Source organism: Balaenoptera musculus, chromosome 4, assembly GCF_009873245.2.
Source record: "Balaenoptera musculus isolate JJ_BM4_2016_0621 chromosome 4, mBalMus1.pri.v3, whole genome shotgun sequence".
Taxonomy (NCBI): domain Eukaryota; kingdom Metazoa; phylum Chordata; class Mammalia; order Artiodactyla; family Balaenopteridae; genus Balaenoptera; species Balaenoptera musculus.
The window spans coordinates 36,493,560-36,517,817 of record NC_045788.1 but is presented as its reverse complement, the minus strand read 5'-3'; the positions used below and the strand labels follow the sequence as shown (position 1 = coordinate 36,517,817).

Sequence of the window (24,258 nt, the reverse complement as noted above, 5' to 3'; positions counted from 1 at the left end):
GAGAGTAAATTTATGAGTGAAATTTTCTAATATCCAAAGAAAAATCTACTTGGGCTTCTGTCAGGGGAAGGGGAAAAGCAAATATTCTAAATATGCCAGAGCTTTCTATTATGTTTAACAAGACCTGCCCTCAGGAGAAACTATTTTACCTGAACTTAACCTGCTGGGATATAATCAGAGCCTAACTAACCTGGCAAAGGGAAAAACCCAGCCCTAGCCCAGCTCTAGAAATCCTGTCCCACCTAAGGTCAGGGGGGTGGGGATGGAAGATATGGCAACTGAGAAATATCTGTGTTCACAGTCCATAGGCAAAGGCTCACTACAAGACTGAGACATAATCATAGGACTGTAGAACACTTCTCCTCCCTCGACACTACCACCACATTACTAAAGGCCTATATACTGCAATTCATTTTACCAGTATTTCATGTTCACCTATCAACAAAAACTTACAGTGTATACTAAAAGGCAAAAAAACAGTTTGAAGAGACTAAACAAGCATCAAAACCAGAGTGAGATATGGCAGGAATGTTGGAATTATCAGACCAGAATTTTTTTAAAATTATGATTAATATGAAAAGGGATTTAATAGAAAAAGCAGACAACATGCAAGAACAGATGGATAATGTAAGCAGAGACATGGAACTTCAAAGAAAGAATCAAAAAATGCTAGAGATAAAAAAACACTGTAACAGAAATGAATAATGCCTTTGATTGGCTGATTAATAGACTAGACATCACTGAGGAAAGAATCTCTGTGCTGGAGGATATGACAATAGAACTGAAAAGATGCTGAAACTGAAAAGCAAAGAAAAAATTTAAAAAACAGAGTAGAATATCCAAGAACTTTGGGACAACTATAAAAAGTATAACGTATACATAATAGGAGTACCAGAAGGAGAAGAAATAGAGAAAGGAAAAGAAGAAATATTTGAAACAATGATTGACAATTTCCTCCAAATTAATGTCAGACACCATACAACAGATCCAGGAACTTCAGAGAACACCAAGCAGGATAAATGCAAACTAAGACTTAACATCTCCAAACTACAGAAAATCAAGGATAAACTCCAGAAAGAAATGAAAGGATAAAAACACTTTACCTATGGAGGAACAAAGAGAAAACATATCCAACTTCTCCAAAGAAATCATGAAAGCAAAAAATAGTGGAGTGAAATATTTAAAGTTTGAGAGATAAAACAACCATCAACCTAGAATTCTGTACCCTGAGAAATTATCCTTCCAAGGTAAAGGAGAAATAAGACTTTCTCAGGCAAACAAAAATTGAAGAAATTTGCTGCCTGTAGATCTGCTTTGCAAGAAATTTTAAAAGAAGTTCTTCAGAAAGAAGGAAAACAATATAGGACAGAAATTCAGATCAACATAAAGAAAAAGAGCATAAGAGAAGGAATAAGTGAAGGCAAAATAAAAACTTTTCCTTATTCTTAATTGGTCTAATAGGTAACAGTTTATTCAAACTAATAGGAGCAACAATGTATTTGATTACCTATGAGATATCTATATCTATATCTATATAGATATAGATATTTATGTGTGCTTACTTATAAGTAAAATGCATGGCAGCAGTGATACAAAGGATGGGAGGGAAGAATTAGGAATATTTTGTTATTATAAGGCACTTGCACTATCCATGAAGCAGTGAAGTGCTATTTAAAAGTAGACTTGGATTAGTTTTAAAAATATATTGCAAACTCTAAGGCAACACCTTAAAACAGCGAGAAAAAGAAGTATAACTGATATTTTAAGAAAGAGAAATGGAATTGTATTAAGTGCTGTCAAATCCACAAAAGGCAGAAAAAAAGTGTGGAAGACAAAAATAAGAACAAAGAAAAAGGGCAGCAAATAGAAAACAATAACCAAAAAATGGTAGATGTTGATCCAATAATATCAGTCATTACTTTGAATATCAATGGCCTAAATACACCAATTAAAAAACTGAGACTGTCAGAATAGATCAAAAAGCAAGACCCAACTATAATGCTATCTTCAGGAAACACACTTTAAATATAAAGACACATACAGACTAAAAATAAAGGGGTGGAGAAAGATATATCATGTTAACACTAATCAAAAGAAAATGAGAGTATATTAGTTTCAGACAGAGAAGACTTCAAAGCAAGGAAAGTTATCAGAAATAAAGAGGAGGGGCTTCCCTGGTGGCACAGTGGTTGAGAATTTGCCTGCCAATGCAGAGGACACGGGTTCAAGCCCTGGTCTGGGAAGATCCCACATGCCGTGGAGCAACTAGGCCCGTGAGCAACAACTACTGAGCCTGCGCGTCTGGAGCTTGTGCTCCGCAACAAGAGACGCAGCGACAGTGAGAGGCCCGCGCACTGCGATGAAGAGTGGCCCCCACTCACCGCAACTAGAGAAAGCCCTCACACAGAAACGAAGACCCAACACAGCCAAAAATAAATAAATAAATTAATTAATTAATTAAAAAAAAAAAAGACTGCATTGCTTAAAAAAAAAAAAGAAATAAAGAGGGGTATTATATAATGATAAAGGGGTCAATGCTCTAAGAAGAGATAATAATCCTTAACAAGACAGCCTAACAATAGAGCATCAAAATATGTAAGGCAAAAGTTGATAGAGCTGCAAGAAGAAACAGATTAATTCACTATTACAGTTGGAGACTTTAACACCCTTTTATCAAAAATGGACAGATCCAGGAGGCAGAAAATCAGTGAGGACATAGTTGAACTCAACAGCATCATCAATCAACTGATATAACTGACATCTATGGATGACTTCACCCAACAACAGCAGTGTAATACACTCTTCTCAAGTTCACATGGAACATTCACCAAGATAGACCACATTCTGGATCATAAAACACATCCTAACATATTTAAAGGAATAAAAATCATACAATGTCTGCATTTAGACAGCAATGAAATTAAACTAGAAATTAAACAGGAAGAGCTGGGAAATCCCAAAATACTTGGAGATTAAACAACACACTTCTGATTAACAGGTGTATCAAAGAAGGAATCACAGAGAAATTTTAAAATACTTTGAAATAAATGAAAGTGAAAATACAACATATTGAAATTTGTGGGATGCAGCAAAGCAGTGCTTACAGGGAAATTTATGGCATTGAAAACATTTAGTTGAAAAGAGGAAAGATCTAAAATCAATAATTTAAGCTTCCACCTTAGGAAACTAGAAAAAGAAGAGCAAATTAAATACACAGTAAGCAGAAGAAAAGAAATCATAATAATTAGAGCAGAAATCAATGAAACTGAAATAGGAAATCAATAGGGAAAAATCAATAAAACCAAAAGCTGGTTCTTTAAATAGATCAATAAAATTGATAATCTTCAGGTAAGGCGAACAAAGAAGAAGAGAGAAGATACAAATTGCTAGTATCAGAAATTAAGAGGAGTCATCACTAGAGATCCCTCAAAAAACTAAAAACAAAATTACATATGATCCAGCAATTCCACTCCTGGGTATATAGCCAAAGAAAACAAAAACATTAACTCAAAAAGATATATACACCCCAATGTTCATAGCAGCATTATTTACAATAGCCAAAATATGAAAGCAACCTAAGTGTCCATCAAGAGATGAATGGATAAAGAAGATGTGGTGTATATATATACAATGGAATACTACTCAGCCATAAAAAAAGAATGAAATCTTTCCATTTGTAACAACATGGATGGACTTGGAGGGCATTATGCTAAATGACATAAGTTAGACAGAAAGATGAACACTGTATGATATCACTTATATGTGGAAAAATAAAACAAACTAATACAACAAAATGAAAACAGACTCATAGAGAATAAACTAGTGGTTACCAGTGGGGAGAGAAAAGGGGGAAGGGGCAATATAAGAGTAGGGGACTCAGAGGTACAAACTATTATGTATAAAATAAACTACAAGGATATACTGTACAACACAGGGAATACAGCCAATATTTTATAATAACTATAAATGGAGTGTAACTTTAAAAATTTAGAACCACTATGTTGTACACCTGTAACATATAATATTATACATCAACTATACTTCAACAGAAAAAAAGTATAAAAAATTTTTTTAAAGAAATACTATGAATAACTCTAGGCCCACAAATTTGATCACCAAGATAAAATGAATCAACTCCTTAAAAGAAATGCCAAAACTCACACAAGAATAAATAGACAATCTGAACATAACTGTATCTATAAAAGAAATATCATCAACAATTAATAAACTTCCAAAACAGAAAGCACCAGGCCCAGATGGATTCACTGATTAATTCCACCAAATTTTTAAATTTCCACCATTTTTTTAAGGAAAAAATTATACCAATTCTCTCTTCCAAAAGATTGAAGCGAAGAGAATATTTCCCAACTCATTCCATGAGGCCAGTATTACCCTAATACCAAACCAGACAAAAATTCAAGAAAAGAAAACTATACATAAATACCTTCATGAACATAGATGTAAAACTTCTCAACAAAATATTAGCGAATCAAATTTTAAAATATATTTAAAAAATTATGCACCACAACCAAATGGGATTTATTCCAGGTATCAAGCCTGGTTCAACATTCAAAAATCGATTAATGTAATCCATCACATCAACAGGCTAAAGGAGAAAAGTCACATGATCATATCAATAGATGAAGAAAAAAAATTTGACAAAATCCAACATTCATTCATGTTAAAGACTGTCAGCAGGGACTTCCCTGGCAGTCCAGTGGTTAAGAATCCGCCTTCCAATGCAGGGGACATGGGTTCGATCCCTGGTGGGGGAACTAAGATCCCACATGTTGTGGGGCAACTAAGCCCGCGTGCTCTAGAGCCTGCACACCACAACTAGAGAGAGGCCCACACACTGCAATGAAAGAACCCACATGCTGCAACTAAGACCCAATGCAGCCAAATAAATAAAATAAATAATACTAAAAAAAAAAAAACTGTCAGCAAAGTAGGAATAGAGAGAAACTTCCTTAGTTTTATAAAGAACATTTAGGGAATTCCCTGGAGGTCCAGTGGTTAGGACTCTGCACTTCCACTGCAGGGGGCACGGGTTCAATCCCTGGTCAGGGAACTAACATCCCACATGCCACACAGAGCGGCAAATAAATAAATAAAAGAAATTTACAAAAAATCTACAGTTCATATCATATTTAACGGTGAAAAACTTGAAGGTTTCCTGCTAAGATCAAGAACAAAACAAGGATGTCCCCTCTCACCACTGCTATTTAACACTGTATCTGAAGTCCTAACTAATGCAATAAGACAAGAAAAAAAAACAAAGGTATACAGATTGGGAAAGAAGAAATAAAACTGTCTTTGTTCACTGATGACATGATCACCTATACAGAAAACCTGAAAGAATGAACAAAGAAACAAAGAATCAACAATGAAACTTGGAACTAACAAGTGCTTATAGCAAGGTTGCAAGATAGAAGGTTAATTACACAAAAGTCAGTAACTTTCCTATATACCGTGAACATATGGAATTCGAAATTAAAACTCATTACCATTTACATTAGTGCCTCCCAAAAATGTAGGTATAAATGTACAAACTCTAATGAAATATGTATAAGAACTATATGAGGAAAACTATAAAACTCATATGGACAAAAACAAAGAAGAACTAAATAAATGAAGAGATATTCCATGTTTGTGGATAGTTAAGATTCAATATTGTCAAGACATCAATTCTTCCCAACTTGATCTATAGATTTAATTCAATCCCAAACAAAAATCTCAATAAGTTATTTTGTGGATATGGACAAACAAATTCAGAAGTTTATATGGAGAGGCAAAAGACCCAGAATAGACAACTCAATATTGAAGGAAAAGAACAAAGTTGAAGGACTGATACTGCCTGGCTTCAAGACTTACTATAAGGCTACAATATTCAATATACTGCGATTTTGTTGGAAGACATATAGATTAATGGAACAGAATAGAGTCCAGAAATAGAACCAAATAAATATAGTCAACTGATCTTTGACAAAGGAGCAAAGGCAACGCAATGGAGCAAAGACATGTGGAGATGGAAACAACTAGACAACATCTACATGCAAAGAAAACAAAAAGGAATCTAGACACAGGTCATACACACTTTACAAAAATTAACTCAGATGAATCATAGACCTAATGTAAAATACAAAACTGTAAAACTCCTTTAAGAAAACATAGGAGAAAACGTAGATGACCTTGGGTACAGCAGTGACTTTTTAGATACAACACCAAAGGCAAGATTCATGAAAGAAACAATAAGCAGGACTTCATTAAATTTTAAAACTTCTGCTCTACAAAAGAGAATGTCAAGAGAAATGGAAGACAAGCCACATACTGGGAGAAAATGTTTGCAAAAGACATCTGATAAAGGACTATTATTCAAAATATACAAAGAATTTCTAAAACTCAACAATAAGAAAACAAACTATCTGATTTAAAATGGACAAAAGACCTGAATGAACACCTCAGCGAGGAAGATATACAGATAACAAGCATATTAAAAGATGCTCAACCTCATACGTCATCAAGGAAATGTAAATTAAAACAACAATGAGACACTACTACACACCTATTAGAATGGCCAAAATCCAAAACACCAACAACACCAAAGTGTGGTGAGAATTTGGTAACAGGAACTCTCAATCATTGCTGCAGGGAACACAAAATGATAGAGCCACTTTGGAACACAATTTGGTAGATTCTCACAAATTATACATACTTTTACTATATGATTCAGCAATCACACTCTTTGGTATTTACCCAAAGGAGCTGAAAATGTGTTCACACAAAAACCTGCACATGGATATTTACAGCAGCTTTATTCATAACTTCCAAAACTTGGAAGCAACCCAGGTGTCCTTCAGTTGGTGAGTAGATAAATAAACTGAGGTTCATCCAGATTATGGGATATTATTCAGTGCTAAAAAGAAACGAGCTATCAAGCCATGAAAAGACGTGGAGTAAATTTAAATGCATATTACTAACTGAAAGAAGCTAATCTGAAAAAGCTACACACTATATGATTCCAACCATATGACATTCTGCAAAAGGCAAAACTATGGAGACAACAAATAGAACATTGATTGTCCATCCTTAGAGGGGAGGGAGGGACAAACAGGTAGAACAGAAAACAGAGGATTTCTAGGGCAGCGTATCTATTCTGTATAATACTACAATGGTGGATACATGGCATTACACATTTGTCAAAACCCACAGAATGTACAGCGCCAAGAGTGAACCCAAATGTAAGCTATGGATTTGGGGTGATAATGATGTGCCAAGGTAGGTTCATTGACTATAACAAATGTTACACTGTGATGTGGGATGTATACAGTGGGGGAAGTTGTAGGTGTGTAGGGGCAGCGGGTATATGGGAACTCTCTGTACATTCCACTAGATTTTGCTGTGATCCTAAAACTGCTCTAAAAATTAAAGTTTATTGATTTTTTTAAGTCAGTTACCAAAGAGAAGGGGGAGGGGGAGGGGCAAATTACAGTTATGGGATTAAGAGATACAAACTACTATGTATAAAATAGATAAGCAACAAAGAATACAGCACAGGGAATTATAGCCATTATCTTGTAATAACTTTGAATGGAGTATAACCTGTAAAAATACTGAATCACTACGCTGTACATCTGAAATTAATATAATATTATAAATCAACTATACTTCAATAAAAAAGCCAGTATAAAACATTTGTGAAGTGTAAGGTTACAAAATATAATTTTAAAAATCAAGTGTTAGAAACGGGCATCATCAGAAAATCTATGAACAGCAAATGCTAGAGAGGGTGTGGAGAAAAGGGAACCCTCTTGCACTGTTGGTGGGAATGTAAACTGATACAGCCACTATGGAGAACAGTATGGAGATTACTTAAAAAACTAAAAATAGAACTACCATATGACCCAGCAATCCCACTCCTGAGCATATACCCAGAGAAAAACATAATTCAAAAAGACACATGCACCCCAGTGTTCACTGCAGCACTATTTACAATAGCCAGGTCATGGAAGCAACCTAAATGCCCATCGACAGACGAATGGATAAAGAAGATGTGGTACATATATACAATGGAATATTACTCAGCCATAAAAAGGAACAAAATTGGGTCACTTGTAGAGACGTGGATGGACCTAGAGACTGTCATACAGAGTGAAGTTAAGTCCAAAAGAGGAAAACAAGTATCATATATTAATGCATATATGTGGAATCTAGAAAAATGGTAGAGATGAACCAGTTTGCAAGGTAGAAATAGAGACACAGATGTAGAGAACAAACGTATGGACACCAGGGTGGGGAAAGCAGGGGGGGGAGTGTGGGTGGGATGAATTGGGAGATTGGGATTGACATATAGACACTAATATGTATAAAATAGATAACTAATAAGAACCTGCTGTATAAAAATAAATAAATTTTTTAAAAAAATCAAGTGTTAGAAAAGTTAAAGTAGGTCAAGAAAAATATTCTATACTAAAACATATGTAATCCAAAAAGAGAGGTCTTAAAAATCCCATCAACCTAACTTTGAAATAGATAGAAATAGACAAACTCACACTCATTTTGGAAGATTTTAATATTCCCCTATGATTTGCCAAGTGAAATAGGCAAGAATAAGCAAAGACATACAGATTTTGAATAGCACAATTAACCAGTGCACTTTAATGGATCTATTAAAAAGTTATATCCCTAATACAAAGAACATGCCTCATTTTCTTTTTTTTTTTACCTTATCAAAATAGGTAAGAAGTGGATTTATTTAGAGACATAGACACTCCACAGACAGTGTGGGCCATCTCAGAAGGCGAGAGGCCCTGAAACACGGGGTGGTTAGTCTTTAGGGACTGGGTAATTTCATAGGCTAATGAGTGTTAAGGATTATTCCAACTATTTTGGGGAAGGGGAGGGAATTTCCAGGAATTGGGCCACTGCCCACTTTTTGGCCTTTTATGGTTAGCCTTAGAACTGTCATGGCACTGGTGGGTATGTTATTTAGCATGCTAATGTATTACAAAGAGCATATAATGAGGCTCAAGGTTCACTGGAAGTCGAGTCTTCTGGCATCTTGGACCTAGTTGAGAACATGCCTAATTTTCAAGTAGTTATGGAGTAGTTCCAAAAACTCACTGTTTTTTAAACTCTCAGTAAGTTCTTCTAAATAAGTCACATTCTCTGTCCACGGTGGAATAAAAAATAGACATAAATAAAAAGATAGCAAAAAAAAAGGCATCCACTTAGAAAACATAAAAAATGTTCTGCCAAGAGTCTTAGATTAAAAAGGAAATAAAAACTGAACTCCCATCGTATTTAAAAGTAAATAAAAATAAAACACTATTATCAAAATTTTGTTGTGAAAACTTATTACCACAAGGAAACTTAATAACTTTAAATGTAACTACTAGGAAAAGAGACTGAAAAATTAGCCAAGGCTTTGGTGAGGTAACTAGTAAGAAAACTAGAAAATTTTTAAAGGATAATAAATAAATAAAAATAAGAGTGTAAATTAATGAAATAGTAAAGAAACAGATTTGATCAATTAAGCTAAAATCTGGTTCTTTGAAAAGGTCAATAAAATAGACAAATCTATTTCTTTTCTTAGGGAAAAAAAGTTTCCTCTCCCCTCTCTTTATCCTGTCTCTCTCTTAATCAAACACAAATAATCATGCCAAGAAAAGATAAAGGGGGTCATAACAGATACAGAGGAAAATTTTTAAATAAAAGGATACCACATATTACTAACTAACAAGAAACTTGAAATGTAAGTTAAATACTTGTTTTTCTAGGAAAATATCAATTTCTAAAATTGACTCAGGAAGAGGTAAAATCCACAAATAAACCAATAAGTACAGAGGACACCTAATGAGTCATCAAAATTCTACTTCCCTGGGCTTCCCTGGCGGCGCAGTGGTTGAGAATCTGCCTGCCAATGCAGGGGACACGGGTTCGAGCCCTGGTCTGGGAAGATCCCACATGCCGCGGAGCAACTGGGCCCGTGAGCCACAACTACTGAGCCTGCGCATCTGGAGCCTGTGCTCCATAACAAGAGAGGCCACGAGAGTGAGAGGCCCGCGCACTGCGATGAAGAGTGGCCCCCACTTGCCGCAACTAGAGAAAGCCCTCGCACAGAAACGAAGACACAACACAGCCAAAACTAAATTAATTAATTAATTAAAAATAAAAAAATTCTACTTCCCAAAAAAGATACAAGCACACTCTTTATGAAGGATATCTGTCAAAGCTGCAAGGAACAGGCAACTCATGTGTTATTCAACATGTCTGGTGTACACAAAAGGTGAAAGGCTTCTTAGCGTTTTTCAAGAGGCTAGTTTAAGCCAGTATTTATACTATAAAACAAGACCTCACCTGTGAATACGGATGCAAAAATCTATGTAAAACATTAGCAAATTAATCCAGCACCATATTAAATATAAATAATTTTCATAAAATTTCTGACACATAACTAGTAATATGGATAATTATTTTAGTGGTACAAAGACATTTTATTTTAGTAATTATATCTTTATTTTTAACCTTCTATTTATGGCAAGTGATAATGTTTTCCCACTTACTTTTCTTACAGAAAATTCCCTTTAAACATATATATTAAATGGAGCATTTATGGAAAAATAGTACAGAGTGCTCATAGCTGTAAGCAAATGCGTAAAATTTAGGGAACTCTGAAATACACACCATAATCCAAATGGCTTTATACAAAAAATGTAAGTATAGCTTAATATTAGAAAATATATTAGGAGAAAGTGATGTCAACAACATGGTAGAGTGAATATATAGGTAAGTGAAGATAAGATGTTACCTAAAAAAGGACTATTTTATTTATGAGACATTTTATACAAACTTCATGATAACCACAAAACATAAATCTAGAGCAGAGACATGAAATATAAAAAAAGAGGTAACTGAGAAAAACATCATAGAAAACCACTAAACCAAAATGGCAGGCAGAATCACAAGGAAAAAGAAATAATGGAGAAATAGAGCAACCGGAAAACAAGATAAAATGGCAGTACTAAGTCTTCATCTATCAATAATCACCCTAAATGTAAATGGATTGAATTCACTAATCAAAAGACACAGAGTGGCTGGACTGATTAAAAAGCAAGACTCAACTGTATGCTGCCTCCAAGAAACTCACCTCAGCTCTAAAGACAAACATGGGCTCAGAGTTAAAGAATGGAAGATGATACTCCAAGCAAATGGCAGCCAAAAGAAAGTGGGTATAGACATATTCACATCAGACAAAACAGACTAACAAAAAAGTTAACATGAGACAATAATGGACAGTATATAATGATAAAGGGATAATTCATCAAGGAGACATAACAGTTATTAATATATATGCACCTAATCTAGGAGCACCAAAATATATAAAACACTTATTAGCAGACCTAGGGGGAGAAACTGATAGCAACCCAGTAATAGTAGGGAACTTTAACACTCCACTTACATCAATAAATAGATCATCTAGACAGAAAGTCAACAAGGAAACACTGGCCTTATGTGAAACATTAGACCAGAGGGATGTGATAGATTTGTACAGAAAATTCCATTCCAATGCAGCAGAATACACATTTTCTTTCAAGTGTGCATGAAACTTTCTGAAGAATAGACTATATGTTGGGACATAAAACAAGTCTCAATAAATTTAAAGACTGAAATCATATGAATCATCCTTCCCAATCACAATGGTATGAAAACAGAAATCAACTACAAGAAGAAAGCTGGAAAAGTCACAAATGTGTGAGGCTGAACAACGTGGTACTTAACAACTATTGGTTCAATGAAGAAATGAAAGAAGAAATAAAAAATTACCTGAAGACAAATGAAAATAAGAATACAAAATACCAAAATCTATGGAATGCAACAAAAGCAGTTCTAAGAGGGAAGTTTATAGCAATACAGGCTTACCTCAAGAAACAAGAAAAGTCTCAATGAAACAAGAACAATATTAAACAATCTAACCATACATGTAAAGGAACTAGAAAAAGAAGAACAAATAAAGTCCGAAGTCAGTAGAAGGAAGGAAATAATAAAGATCAGAGAGGAAATAAATGAAATAGAGACTAAAAACACAATAGAAAAGATCAATGAAACTAAGATCTGGTTCTTTGCAAAGATAAACAAAATTGACAAACCTTTAGCTAGACTAACTAAGAAAAAAGAGAGAGAGGAGGCTCTGTTAATAAAATCAATAAAATCAGAAACAAAAGAGAAGAAATAACAATGGATACCACAAAAATACAAAGGGTTATAATAAAATATAATGAACAGCTATATGCCAAAAATTGGACAACCTAGAAATGGACAAATTCTTAGAATCATACAACTTTCCAAGACTGAGTCATGAAGAAATAGAAAATCTGAATAGACCAATCACTAGTACAGAGATGGAAACAGTAATCCAAAAGTTCCCATGAAACAAAAGTCCACCAGAAGACCAGAGGGCCTCACAGGTAAATTCTACTAAATATTCAAAGAAGATTTAATATCTATCCCTCTCAAACTACTCCAAAAAACTTGAAGGGGAAGGAAGACTTCCTAACTCATTTTTATGAGGTCAACATCACTGTGATACAAAAACCAGACAATGACCACACACACACACACACAAAATTACAGGCCAATATCTCTGATGAACATAGATGCAAAAATTCTCAACAAAATATTAGATTAATAAAACAATAGATTAAAAGTATAATAACCTTGATCAAGTAGGATTTATTCCATGGATGCAGGGATGCTTCAACTTCCACAACTCAATCAACGTGATACATCACTATAACAAAGTGAAGGATAAAAACCATGATCTCATCTCATAGATGCAGAAAAAGCATTTGACAAGATTCAACACCCATTTATGATAGAAACTCTCAATAAAGTTAGTATAGAAGGAATGTACCTCAACATAATAAAGGCCATATATGACAAACCCACAGCTAACATCATACCCAATGGTGAAAAACTGAAAGCTATCCCTCTAAAATCACGAACAAGACAAGGATATGCACTCTCACCACTCTTATTCAACATAATACTGGAAGTTTTAACCAGAGCAATCATGCAAGAAAAATAAGTAAAAAGCATCCAAATTGAAAATGAAGAAGTAAAATTGTCACTATTTGCAGATGATATGATTTTAGATATAGAAAACCCTAAAGACTCCACAAAAAAAACTATTAGAAATAATAAATGAGTAAAGTTCCAGGGTACAAAATCAACATACAAAAATCGGTTGGGTTTCTATATACTAATAATGAGTTAGCAGAAAGAGAAATTAAGAAAATTCTATTTACAACTGCATCAAAAAGAATAAAACACCCAGAAATAAATTTAACCAAGGAGGTGAAAGACCTGAAAACTCTAAGACATTGTTGTAAGAAACTGAAGTAGACACAAATAAATGGAAAGATATTCCATGCTCATGGACTGAAAGAATTAACATTGTTAAAATGTCCATATTACCTAAAGCAATCTACAGATTCAACGCAATCCCCATCAAAGTCCCAAAGACATTGTTCACCAAAGTAAAACAAAAAATTCTAAAATGTATATGGAACCACAAAAGGATTGCCAAAGCAATCCTGAGGAAAAAAGAATAAAGCTGGAGGTATCACACTCCCTGATTTCAAACAATATTTCAAAGCCATAGTAATCAAAATAGCATGGTATTGACAGAAAAAGATACATAGATCAATGGAACAGAATTGAGAGCCCAGAAATAAACCCATGCATATAGGGACAATTAATTTACAACAAAGAAGATAGAAAAGCATTTGTTAAAATTCAATTCCTGATTAAAATATTAACCTTAAGGATCTAGAAAAAAAGGGAAATTCCTTTGATAAAAGTCATCTTTAAGAAACCTATAGCCAACACCCAATTTAACACAGAAACACACTAGATGGGTTCACATTAAATCAGAAACAAGACAAAGATGCACTCTACAAGTTTACTGTTCAATACTGTTCTAAAGGTCTAATCCAAGTTAATGAGACAAAAAGGACAGGGAGTGGGGAACTATTAGAAGTTTAAAGTTAAGACAGTTACTATTTGCATATAATGTGATTGTCTTATGTATGTGTACTTGTGTATATATAAAATGAATATATGTAATATATTCAAGAAAATCAACTGAAAAACAAATACAAGTAATAAAAGAATTCAGTAAGTGAGCCAGTTACAAAGTCAATATATGAAAATCAATAGCATTCAGAAAAATTTAAAAATCTAATGAACAAAAAGATCCCATCCCCAATAGCAACAAAAGTTACATGTCCAGGAATTAAACTAATATGGAATGTACAAGAAAATTCTAAAATTTTTTGAGGGATTTAAACAAAGCCTGAATAAATGGGGGAAAAATACCATGTTCCAGGATAAAAAGACTGAAGATTAAGATGTAAATTCTTAAGATGTCAAATTGCTCTAGAAAGCAAATGCAACTCCAATCTAAATCATAATATAGAATGTTTTATGGAATCTGATAAGCTGATTCTAATTCATCTAGAAAATATGTTAGAAAAGCCAGGATAACATGAAAAGCAAAACAAACAGTTGCCCTACAAAATATCAAAACATATAAAGCAAAAGTAGTTAAAAGTGTGTTGCTGACCCACTCCTATACACTGGATATTTGTGTCCCCCCAAAACTCTTAAGTTGAAATCTATTGCCCAATGTGATGATATTTGGAGGTGGGGCCTTTGGGAGGTGATTAGGTCCTAAGGATGAAGCTCTCATGAATGGGATTCGTATCCTTATAAAAGAGACTCCAGAGAGCTCCCTTGCCTTCTCTGCCATATGAGGACACAGCAAGAAGACAGCTGTCTATGAACCAGGAAGGGGCTCTCACCAGGTAACAAATATGCTAGCACTTTGATCCTAGGCTTCCCAGCCTCCAGAACTGTGAGAAATAAATAATATTGTTATAAGTCACCCAGTCTACTTTGTTATAGCAGCCCAAATGGACTAAGACACCCAGTGATAGATAATAGATCAATAGCATAAAACAGAGTCCAGAATAAGACTATAATAGGTGGCATTTCAAATCAAGTGAGAAAGGATGAAGAATTTAAAGAATGATATTGGGACAACAATAAATAAATAAATAAATAAATATTTATAAAACAGCAACAAAAAAAACCATGAAATTATAAATCTAACTCATAAACAGATTAAAAGCCTTACCAAAACAAAAACACTATAAAAGTTTTAAACTTATGTTGTTTTTCAACTTGCTTGAATCTAGGTTAGCACAAGCCAGAGTAAGTTTCTGTTGTTTGCAACCAAAAGGACTTGACACAGAATCCTTACCAGAATTTGGCATATTTTTTAAAAATTGATACAGAAAAAAAATACAATAAACAATAAGATAAGCAACCATGAGAAAATATTAGCAATATGTAAGCAAAGTATGAGTCCATATTATATTAAAAACTCCTATATATAAACAAAAAATACAAATAATACTGTAGAAAATTGGACAATATATATGAACAAGTAATTCATTGGTGAAATATAAATATCTAATAAACATATGAAAAAAAGTTCAACCTCACTAGCAATAAAGAAACACAAATTAAATAACAATGAAGTAACATTTTTTCTGAAGAAAAAAGTAAAAATTTGAGAAAAATTAAGAAGACTCCAGTATTAACAGGATGTAAGGAAATGACCACTTTATAAACTATTGGCCAAATATAAATTAACTCTATCTTCTCAAAGGACAATCTGGTATAATGTCCATCAAAATTTTAAATTGGTATTTACTTTCTTTTCAGCAATTCCACTTCTAGGAATTTATCCTATGGAAAACATATGTACACAAGAATATAAATAAAACTACTACGTGTAATCATAAATACTGGAATAATCTAAATGTTGAAAAGAGAAATGGTTAAGTAAATTATAGCATATTCTTAGTAAGGAAGACTTTGCAGCAGTTAAGAACAAGATAGATCTATATGCATTAACATGGAACAATTTCCAGTATATAAAATTAAGTGGCAAAAGTCACAGACCAATATATTTATTATATTACTTATATTAGAAATGAGTCTATTAAAAAATAGTTTTAAAACTACATGGTATATATAAACATTACATATATTTAAAAGATATATCTATAATAAAGCTTAAGGCAAAATGAAGGATCTAGAAAGATATATACCAAACCATTAAAAGTGTTTTTTTATTTTTTTATCTCCAGTAAGAAAAAAGCAATCAGAAGGATAAAAAAGGACTTTCTTGCCTTTTCTTCTATATATCAATACTTCTTTTATTTCGTATGTTTATGTATTATTTACATAATACAATATATTATTCAAGAAAGTGGAAGTAACACCAAACAAAAGAATCTGACAGGCAAAAACCCTCCAAATTTAAAATTTTAAACTAAATATTTTAAATTTTTAATGTTTCCACTCAAACATTATTAAATACTTTACTATTCAGACTTGAAATTCAAGAAAATATAACAAAATTTTCTTAGCAAAGGACTAAGAATTGACATTTAATGTAATTATTTAAATTTGTAATAAAATTTAATAGAAGTACTTAATCCTAAGAGATTTAAGAAAGTTTCTACTTTATAAGGACAAGCTTTCATTATATTCATTAGTTCATAGTTTACTAACATCAACTGTCGATATTTTAAATGGAGACATATTCATTCAAACGAAAAGCCATGAAACAACAGCAAAAACTCTTTTGTAGAAGTGTTTGTATAAGCTCAGTGAGGTGTCTTTAGGCAGACTAACGTGCTGATTAGACTCAACAGCATTAGGAAACCAATCTTTAATTTTATTCCAGTTTCAGTGATTTAGAATCATGTGTCAATTTTAATGTTTTGGCCTCCTTTTCATAACATGAAAGCCTTATTCTATAAATCTAAATATTCAAGCACATTTAAAAACAAATGTTAGATATCAAAACTACCAAAATTCACCTGATTTTTGATAGACAAATCTTCCTAATGATAAAATTAAGATATATATCTGGGGAAAAGTTAAATCAACCCATCTCAACTTATAGTTACTGAATCAATTGGCTTCTAATTATTGATAGAAATACACACCTATGTATATAGGAATGCTCAAATTATATTTAAGAAGTATATTTAGTAATCAGTAATAATTAATAAACAAACTCAAATGTATTAAGGTGTAAATTATACTTTATGCAGAGAAATTCTAGAAAAACAAAGTCAAGTCTATATTCTGTACTTTTCTTCCAAACTAAATAAATGACAGAAAAGAATAACATATTCTAACCTTTCCATTTTGGATTCATTGTCAATTCTGTACTGTTCAAAATCTTGGCTAAGAGACTGTAGCATTTCTTGAAGGCTCTTTTCACGTTCTACACTTCCTTGATAAAATTTCATCTCTTTTTCCATCGCTTTCACTTTTTCTTCCATAGCCTTAAACTCATGAAGAATTAGATAGCTGACTCCACAGTACTTACACACTTTTTCTTCAGGAGACATCTAGAAAATAGAACAGACAATACTGAAATGATATTTTTTTAATTCTAAAACATAACGTTCAACTGAAAATGTTATTGTAACCATGTTGGTTAAATGAAGTAAATGTATACTGTGCTATGCCATGGAGTAATAATTGCAACATTGCATACATCTGGATAAAATTTTAAAAACTGGCATGATATCGACTGACACAAAATCTTGGAATTAGAATAGAGTTGTTCAGAGTAATAATTTCTCCATGATATCTCTAAGAAAGATTTACTCTTGAAATATTTTCCATAAAAAAAAACTAAAAATGATGAAAACATCTTTACAATTCTTATTTTAAGATGAGTTTTCCATGATGGGGGAATAAATCACTGGCCTTTCACTGCCAACTGCACTGTGATCCTGGAGATGCTTCTTAGCTTCTTCAGATCTCATTTCCCTCATTTATAAAATTATGGCATTGGGCCAAATGAACTCTAAGTTCCTGTTCAGTTTTTTAACATTTTAACATTTTTATAGAATTAACATTCTGTCATAAAACCAGAAATAGGAGAAAAACTTTGAACCTAATCTCTTCTGTCTAAATCAGATCGTACTTTTCCCCTCAGGTAGGTATGATTATACCTATTTTACACTCAAGGAAATGTGGACTACTGAAGTTAGATAACCAGCTGCTAAGTAGAGAAGTCGGCATTAAACCCAAGTCTATATTAAAATCAGCACTTATGCCTGTAACCATTTGTATCATATTTATCTACCATGTCAATGTCAGCTAAATCCTCTTACTTCCTTCAGAAAAAATGCTTATATATCTTTGGCCAGATAGGGACAGTGAAAAATGGAATTTTAGCAAAGTCAAGAGAGAGGTAATTCTTTTTTCTGTCTCAAGTATATAAATATTCTTCAAGTAGCCTCTACTTGTCTTGCTGTTCACAAAGATAAGACACAGCTTTGTTAAATATTTGCTCCAGGGCACTAAAACTAAAGCAAAACTTAGATTATACAAGGAATGCTTACTCTTAATGCAACCTCCCTTAGGACTGTAGAAACTGCTCCTATAACTGAGTGATGCCACCATATCTGCCTATCAATGCCATCCACCATCTGTGCCTATCCATGCCATTATACAAGAGATGGTTGAAACAAACTAATAATTTTTGAGAGGGCAGACAGCAGAGCAAGAAGAAGTACAATCCTGCAGCCTGTGGAACAAAAACCACATTCACAGAAAGAAAGACAAGATGGAAAGGCAGAGGGCTATGTACCACATAAAGGAACAAAATAAAACCCCAGAAAAACAACTAAATGAAGTGGAGATAGGCAACCTTCCAGAAAAAGATTTCAGAATAATGATAGTGAAGATGATACAGAACCTCGGAAAAAGAGTGGAGGCAAAGATCGAGAAGATGCAAGAAATGTTTAAGAAAGAGCTAGAAGAATTAAAGAACAAATACCTAGAAGAATTAAAGAACAAACAAACAGAGATAAACAATACAATAACTGAAATGAAAAATACACTAGAAGGAATCAATAGCAGAATAACTGAGGCATAAGCACAGATAAGTGACCTGGAAGACAGAATGGTGGAATTCACTGCCACGGAACAGAATAAAGAAAAAAGAATGAAAAGAAATGAAGACAGCCTAAGAGACCTCTGGAACAACATTAAACGTAATAACATTCGCATTATAGGGGTCCCAGAAGGAGAAGAGAGGGAGAAAGGACCCGAGAAAATATTTTATGAGATTATAGTCTAAAACTTCCCTAACATGGGAAAGGAAATAACCACCCAAGTCCAGGAAGCACAGAGAGTCCCAGGCACGATAAACCCAAGGAGAAACATGCCAAGACACATAGTAATCAAACTGACAAAAATTAAACACAAAGAAAAATTATTGAAAGCAACAAGGGAAAAATGACAAATAACATACAAGGGAACTCCCATAAGGTTAACAGCTGATTTCTCAGCAGAAACTCTACAAGCCAGAAGGGAGTGGCATGATACATTTAAAGTGATGAAAGGGAAGAACGTATAACCAAGATTACCCAGCAAGGATCTCATTCAGATTCTACAGAGAAATCAAAAGCTTTACAGACAAGTAAAAGCTAAGAGAATTCAGCACCACCAAACCATCTCTACAACAAATGCTAAAGGAACTTCTCTAACTGGGAAACAGAAGAGAAGAAAAGGACCTACAAAAACAAACCCAAACCAATTAAGAAAATGGTAATAGGAACATACATATCAACAATTACCTTAAACATGAATGGATTAAATGCTCCAACCAAAAGACACAGGCTTGCTGAATGGATACAAAAACAAGACCCATATATATGCTGTCTACAAGAGACCCACTTCAGACCTAGGGACACATACAGACTAAAAGTGAGGGGATGGAAAAAGACATTCCATGCAAATGGAAATCAAAAGAAAGCTGGAATAGCAATACTCATCAGATAAAATAGATTTTAAAATAAAGAACGTTATAAGAGACAAGGAAGGACACTACATAATGATCAAGGGATCAATCCAAGAAGAAGCTGTAACAATTATAAATATATATGCACTCAACATAGGAGCACCTCAATACATAAGGCAACTGCTAACAGCTAAAAAAGAGGATATCAACACTACCACAATACTAGTGGAGGACTTTACCACCTCACTTACACCAATGGACAGATCATCCAAACAGAAACTTAATAAGGAAACACAAGCTTTAAATGACACAATAGACCAGGTAGATTTTATTGATATTCATAGGACATTCCATCCAAAAACAGCAGATTACACTTTCTTCTGAAGTGCACACAGAACACTCTCCAGGATAGATCACATCTTGGTCAGAAATCAAGCCTCAGTAAATTTAAGAAAATTGAAATCGTATCAAGCATCTTTTCTGACCACAACGCTATGAGATTAGAAATCAATTACAGGGAGAAAAACATAAAAAACACAAACACATGAAGGCTAAACAATATGTTACTAAATAACCAAGAGATCACTGAAGAAATCAAAGAGGAAATCAAAAAATACCTAGAGACAAATGACAAAGAAAACACGATGATCCAAAACCTATGGGATGCAGCAAAAGCAGTTCTAAGCGGGAAGTTGATAGCAATACAAGCCTACCTCAAGGAACAAGAAAAATCTCAAATAAACAATCTAACCTTACACCTAAAGGAACTAGAGAAAGAACAAACAAAACCTAAAGTTAGTAGAAGGAAAGAAATCATAAAGATCAGAGCAGAAAGAAATGAAATAGAAACAAAGAAAACAATAGCAATAAAACTAAAAGCTGGTTCTTTTAGAAGATAAACAAAATTGATAAACCTTTAGCCAGACTCATCAGGAAAAAGAGGGAGAAGACTCAAATCAATAAAACTAGAAAAGAAAAAGGAGAAGTTACAACGGACACTGCAGAAATACAAAGCATCCTAAGAGACTACTACAAGCAACTCTATGCCAATAAAATGTATAACCTGGAAGAAATGGACAAATTCTCAGGAAGGTATAACCTTCCAAGAGAGAATCAGGAAGAAATATAAAATATGAACACATCAATCACAAGTAATGAAATTGAAACTGTGATTAAAAATCTTCCAACAAACAAAAGTCCAGGACCTGATGGCTTCACAGGTGAATTCTATCAAACATTTAGAGAAAAGCTAAGACCTATCCTTCTCAAACTCTTCCTAAAAACTGCAGAGGAAGGAACACTCCCAAACTCATTCTATGAGGCCACCATCACCCTGATACCAAAACCAGACAAAGATACTACAAAAAAAGAAAATTACACACCAATATCACTGATGAATATAGATGCAAAAATCCTCAACAGAATACTAGCAAGCAGAGTCCAACAACACATTAAAAGGATTATACACCATGATCAAGTGGGATTTATCCCAGGGATGCAAGGATTCTTCAATATACGCAAATCAATCAATGTGATACACCAAATTAACAAATTGAAGAAGAAAAAACACATGATCATCTCAATAGATGCAGAAAAAGCTTTTGACAAAATTCAACACTCACTTATGATAAAAACTCTCCAGAAAGTGGGCATAGAGGGAACCTACCTCAACATAATAAAGGCCATATATGACAAACCCACAGCAAACATCATTCTTAATGGTGGAAAAACTGAAAGCATTTCCTCTAAGATCAGGAAGAAGACAAGGATTGTCCACTCTTGCCACTATTATTCAACATAGTTTTGGAAGTCCTAGCCACAGCAGTCAGAGAAGAAAAAGAAATAAAAGGAATACAAATTTGAAAAGAAGAAGTAAAACTGTCACTGTTTGCAGATGACATGATACTATACATAGAGAATCCTAAAGATGCCACCAGAAAACTCCTAGAGCTAATCAATGAATTTGGTAAAGTAGCAGGATACAAAATTAATGCCCAGAAATCTCTTGAATTCCTATACACTAATGATGAAAAATCTGAAAGAGAAATTAAGGAAACACTCCCATTTACCACTGCAACAAAAAGAATAAAATACCGAGGAATAAACCTACCTAGGGAGACAAAACACCTGTATGCAGAAAACTATAAGACACTGATGAAAGAAATTAAAGATGATACAAACAGATGGAGAGATATACCATGTTCTTGGATTGGAAGAATCAATATTGTCAAAATGACTATACTACCCAAAGCAATCTACAGATTCAATGCAATCCCTATCAAATTACCAATGGCATTTTTTACAGAACTAGAACAAAAAAATCTTAAAATTTGTATGGAGACACAGAAGACCCCGAATAGCCCAAGCAGCCCTGATGGAAAAAAACAGAGCTGGAGGAATCAGGCTCCCGGACTTCAGACTATACTACAAAGCTACAGTAATCAAGACAGTATGGTACTGGCACAAAAACAGAAATATAGATCAATGGAACAGGATAGAAAGCCCAGAGGGATAGATAGAAAGGCCACTCACCTATGGTCACCTAATCTATGACAAAGGAGGCAAAGATATACAATGGAGAAAAGACAGTCTCTTCAGTAAGTGGTGCTGGGAAAAGGAATGAAATTAGAACACTCCCTAACACCATACACAAAAAGAAACTCAAAGTGGATTAGAGACCTAAATGTAAGACTGGACACTATAAAACTCTTAGAGGAAAACATAGGAAGAACACTCTTTGACATAAATCACAGCAAGATCTTTTTTGATCCACCTCGTAGAGTAATGGAAATAAAAACAAAAATAAACAAATGAGACCTAATGAAACTTAAAAGCTTTTGCAAAGGAAACTACAAACAAGACAAAAAGATAACCCTCAGAATGGGAGAAAATATTTGCAAATGAAGCAATAGACAAAGGATTAATCTCCAAAATATATAAACAGCTCATGCAGCTCAATATTAAAAAAACAAACAACCCAATCCAAAAATGGACAGAAGACCTAAATAGACATTTCTCCAAAGAAGACATACAGATGGTCAAGAAGCACATGAAAAGCTGCTCAACATCATTAATTATTAGAGAAATGCAAATCAAAACTACAATGAGGTATCACCTGACACCAGTTAGAATGGGCATGATCAGAAAATCTACAGACAACAAATGCTGGAGAGGGTGTGGAGAAAAGGGAACCCTCTTGCACTGTTGGTGGGAATATAAATTGACACAGCCACTATGGGGAACAGTATGGAGGTTCCTTAAAAAACTAAAAATAGAATTATCATATGACCCAGCAATTCCACTACTGGGCATATACCCAGAGAAAACCATAATTCAAAAGGACACATGCACCCCAATGTTCATTGCAGCACTATTTACAATAGCCAGGTCATGGAAGCAACCTAAATGCCCATCGACAAACAAATGGATAAAGAAGTTGTGGTACATATATACAATGGAATATTACTCAGCCATAAAAAGGAACGAAATTGGGTCATTTTTAGAGACGTGGATGGATCTGGAGACTGTCACACAGAGAAAGTCAGCAAGAGAAAAAAAAATATCGTATATTAACGCATATATGTGGAACCTAGAAAAATGGTACAGATAAACCGGTTTGCAGGGCAGAAATAGAGACACTGATGTAGAGAACAAACGTATGGACACCAAGGGGGGAAAGTGGCGGGGGGGGGGGAGGTGTGACGAATTGGGAGATTGGGATTAACATATGTATAAAATGGATAACTAATAAGAATCTGCTGCATAAAAAAATAAAATAAAATTCAAAAAAAATGTTTTATACAGTAACATTTTTCTCATTTAAACTTAAATAATAAAAAATTCAAATTAGGAACCATGATATAATACTACGGGATACAGATGAATGACTACATCAATCACCTAACTGTCACTGACACCAAATTTACAGATTTATAAAACAAGTTTGAAAGAAATCATAAAGATAACCTGGTTCAAGCTCTGGATGGGTTCACTGAGACTATTCCAAGCTAGATAAGTTGTTATCCAGACTCTATTTCAGCATCCCAAGTGATGGGAAACTACTTTGTAAAGCAGCCTGTACCATCCTCTGATGGTTTTGTCTATGAGGAAATTCTTTCTTTTGCTGACCCCAAATCTTCCTCCCTGCAGCATCCACAGGTCCTAGACCACCTGGCAACCATGAGGAATAACCCAGGCCTTATTCTAATATTTAAAGACAGCTATTAGGAACACTCTGTATCTGCTAATTCTCCAGGTCAACACTTCCAATTCCTTCAGCTGTTTCCCATATGACATGGTTTTGAATTTCTTCCTCATTCTAGATAATTTTCTCTGAACTCCTTCCAGTGTTT

General features: G+C 33.8%; 1 protein-coding gene across 1 annotated transcript in view; it reads right to left on the bottom strand.

Annotated features, from left to right (window-relative positions):
* The window catches only part of LEKR1 (leucine, glutamate and lysine rich 1), a 284,048-nt gene that overhangs the window by 233,970 nt on the left and 25,820 nt on the right, over positions 1-24,258 (bottom strand). Inside the window, exon 5 of the mRNA XM_036851365.1 lies at positions 17,284-17,498. Coding sequence (XP_036707260.1) covers positions 17,284-17,498 — 215 coding nt within the window. The remainder of the gene's footprint in view (positions 1-17,283; positions 17,499-24,258) is intronic.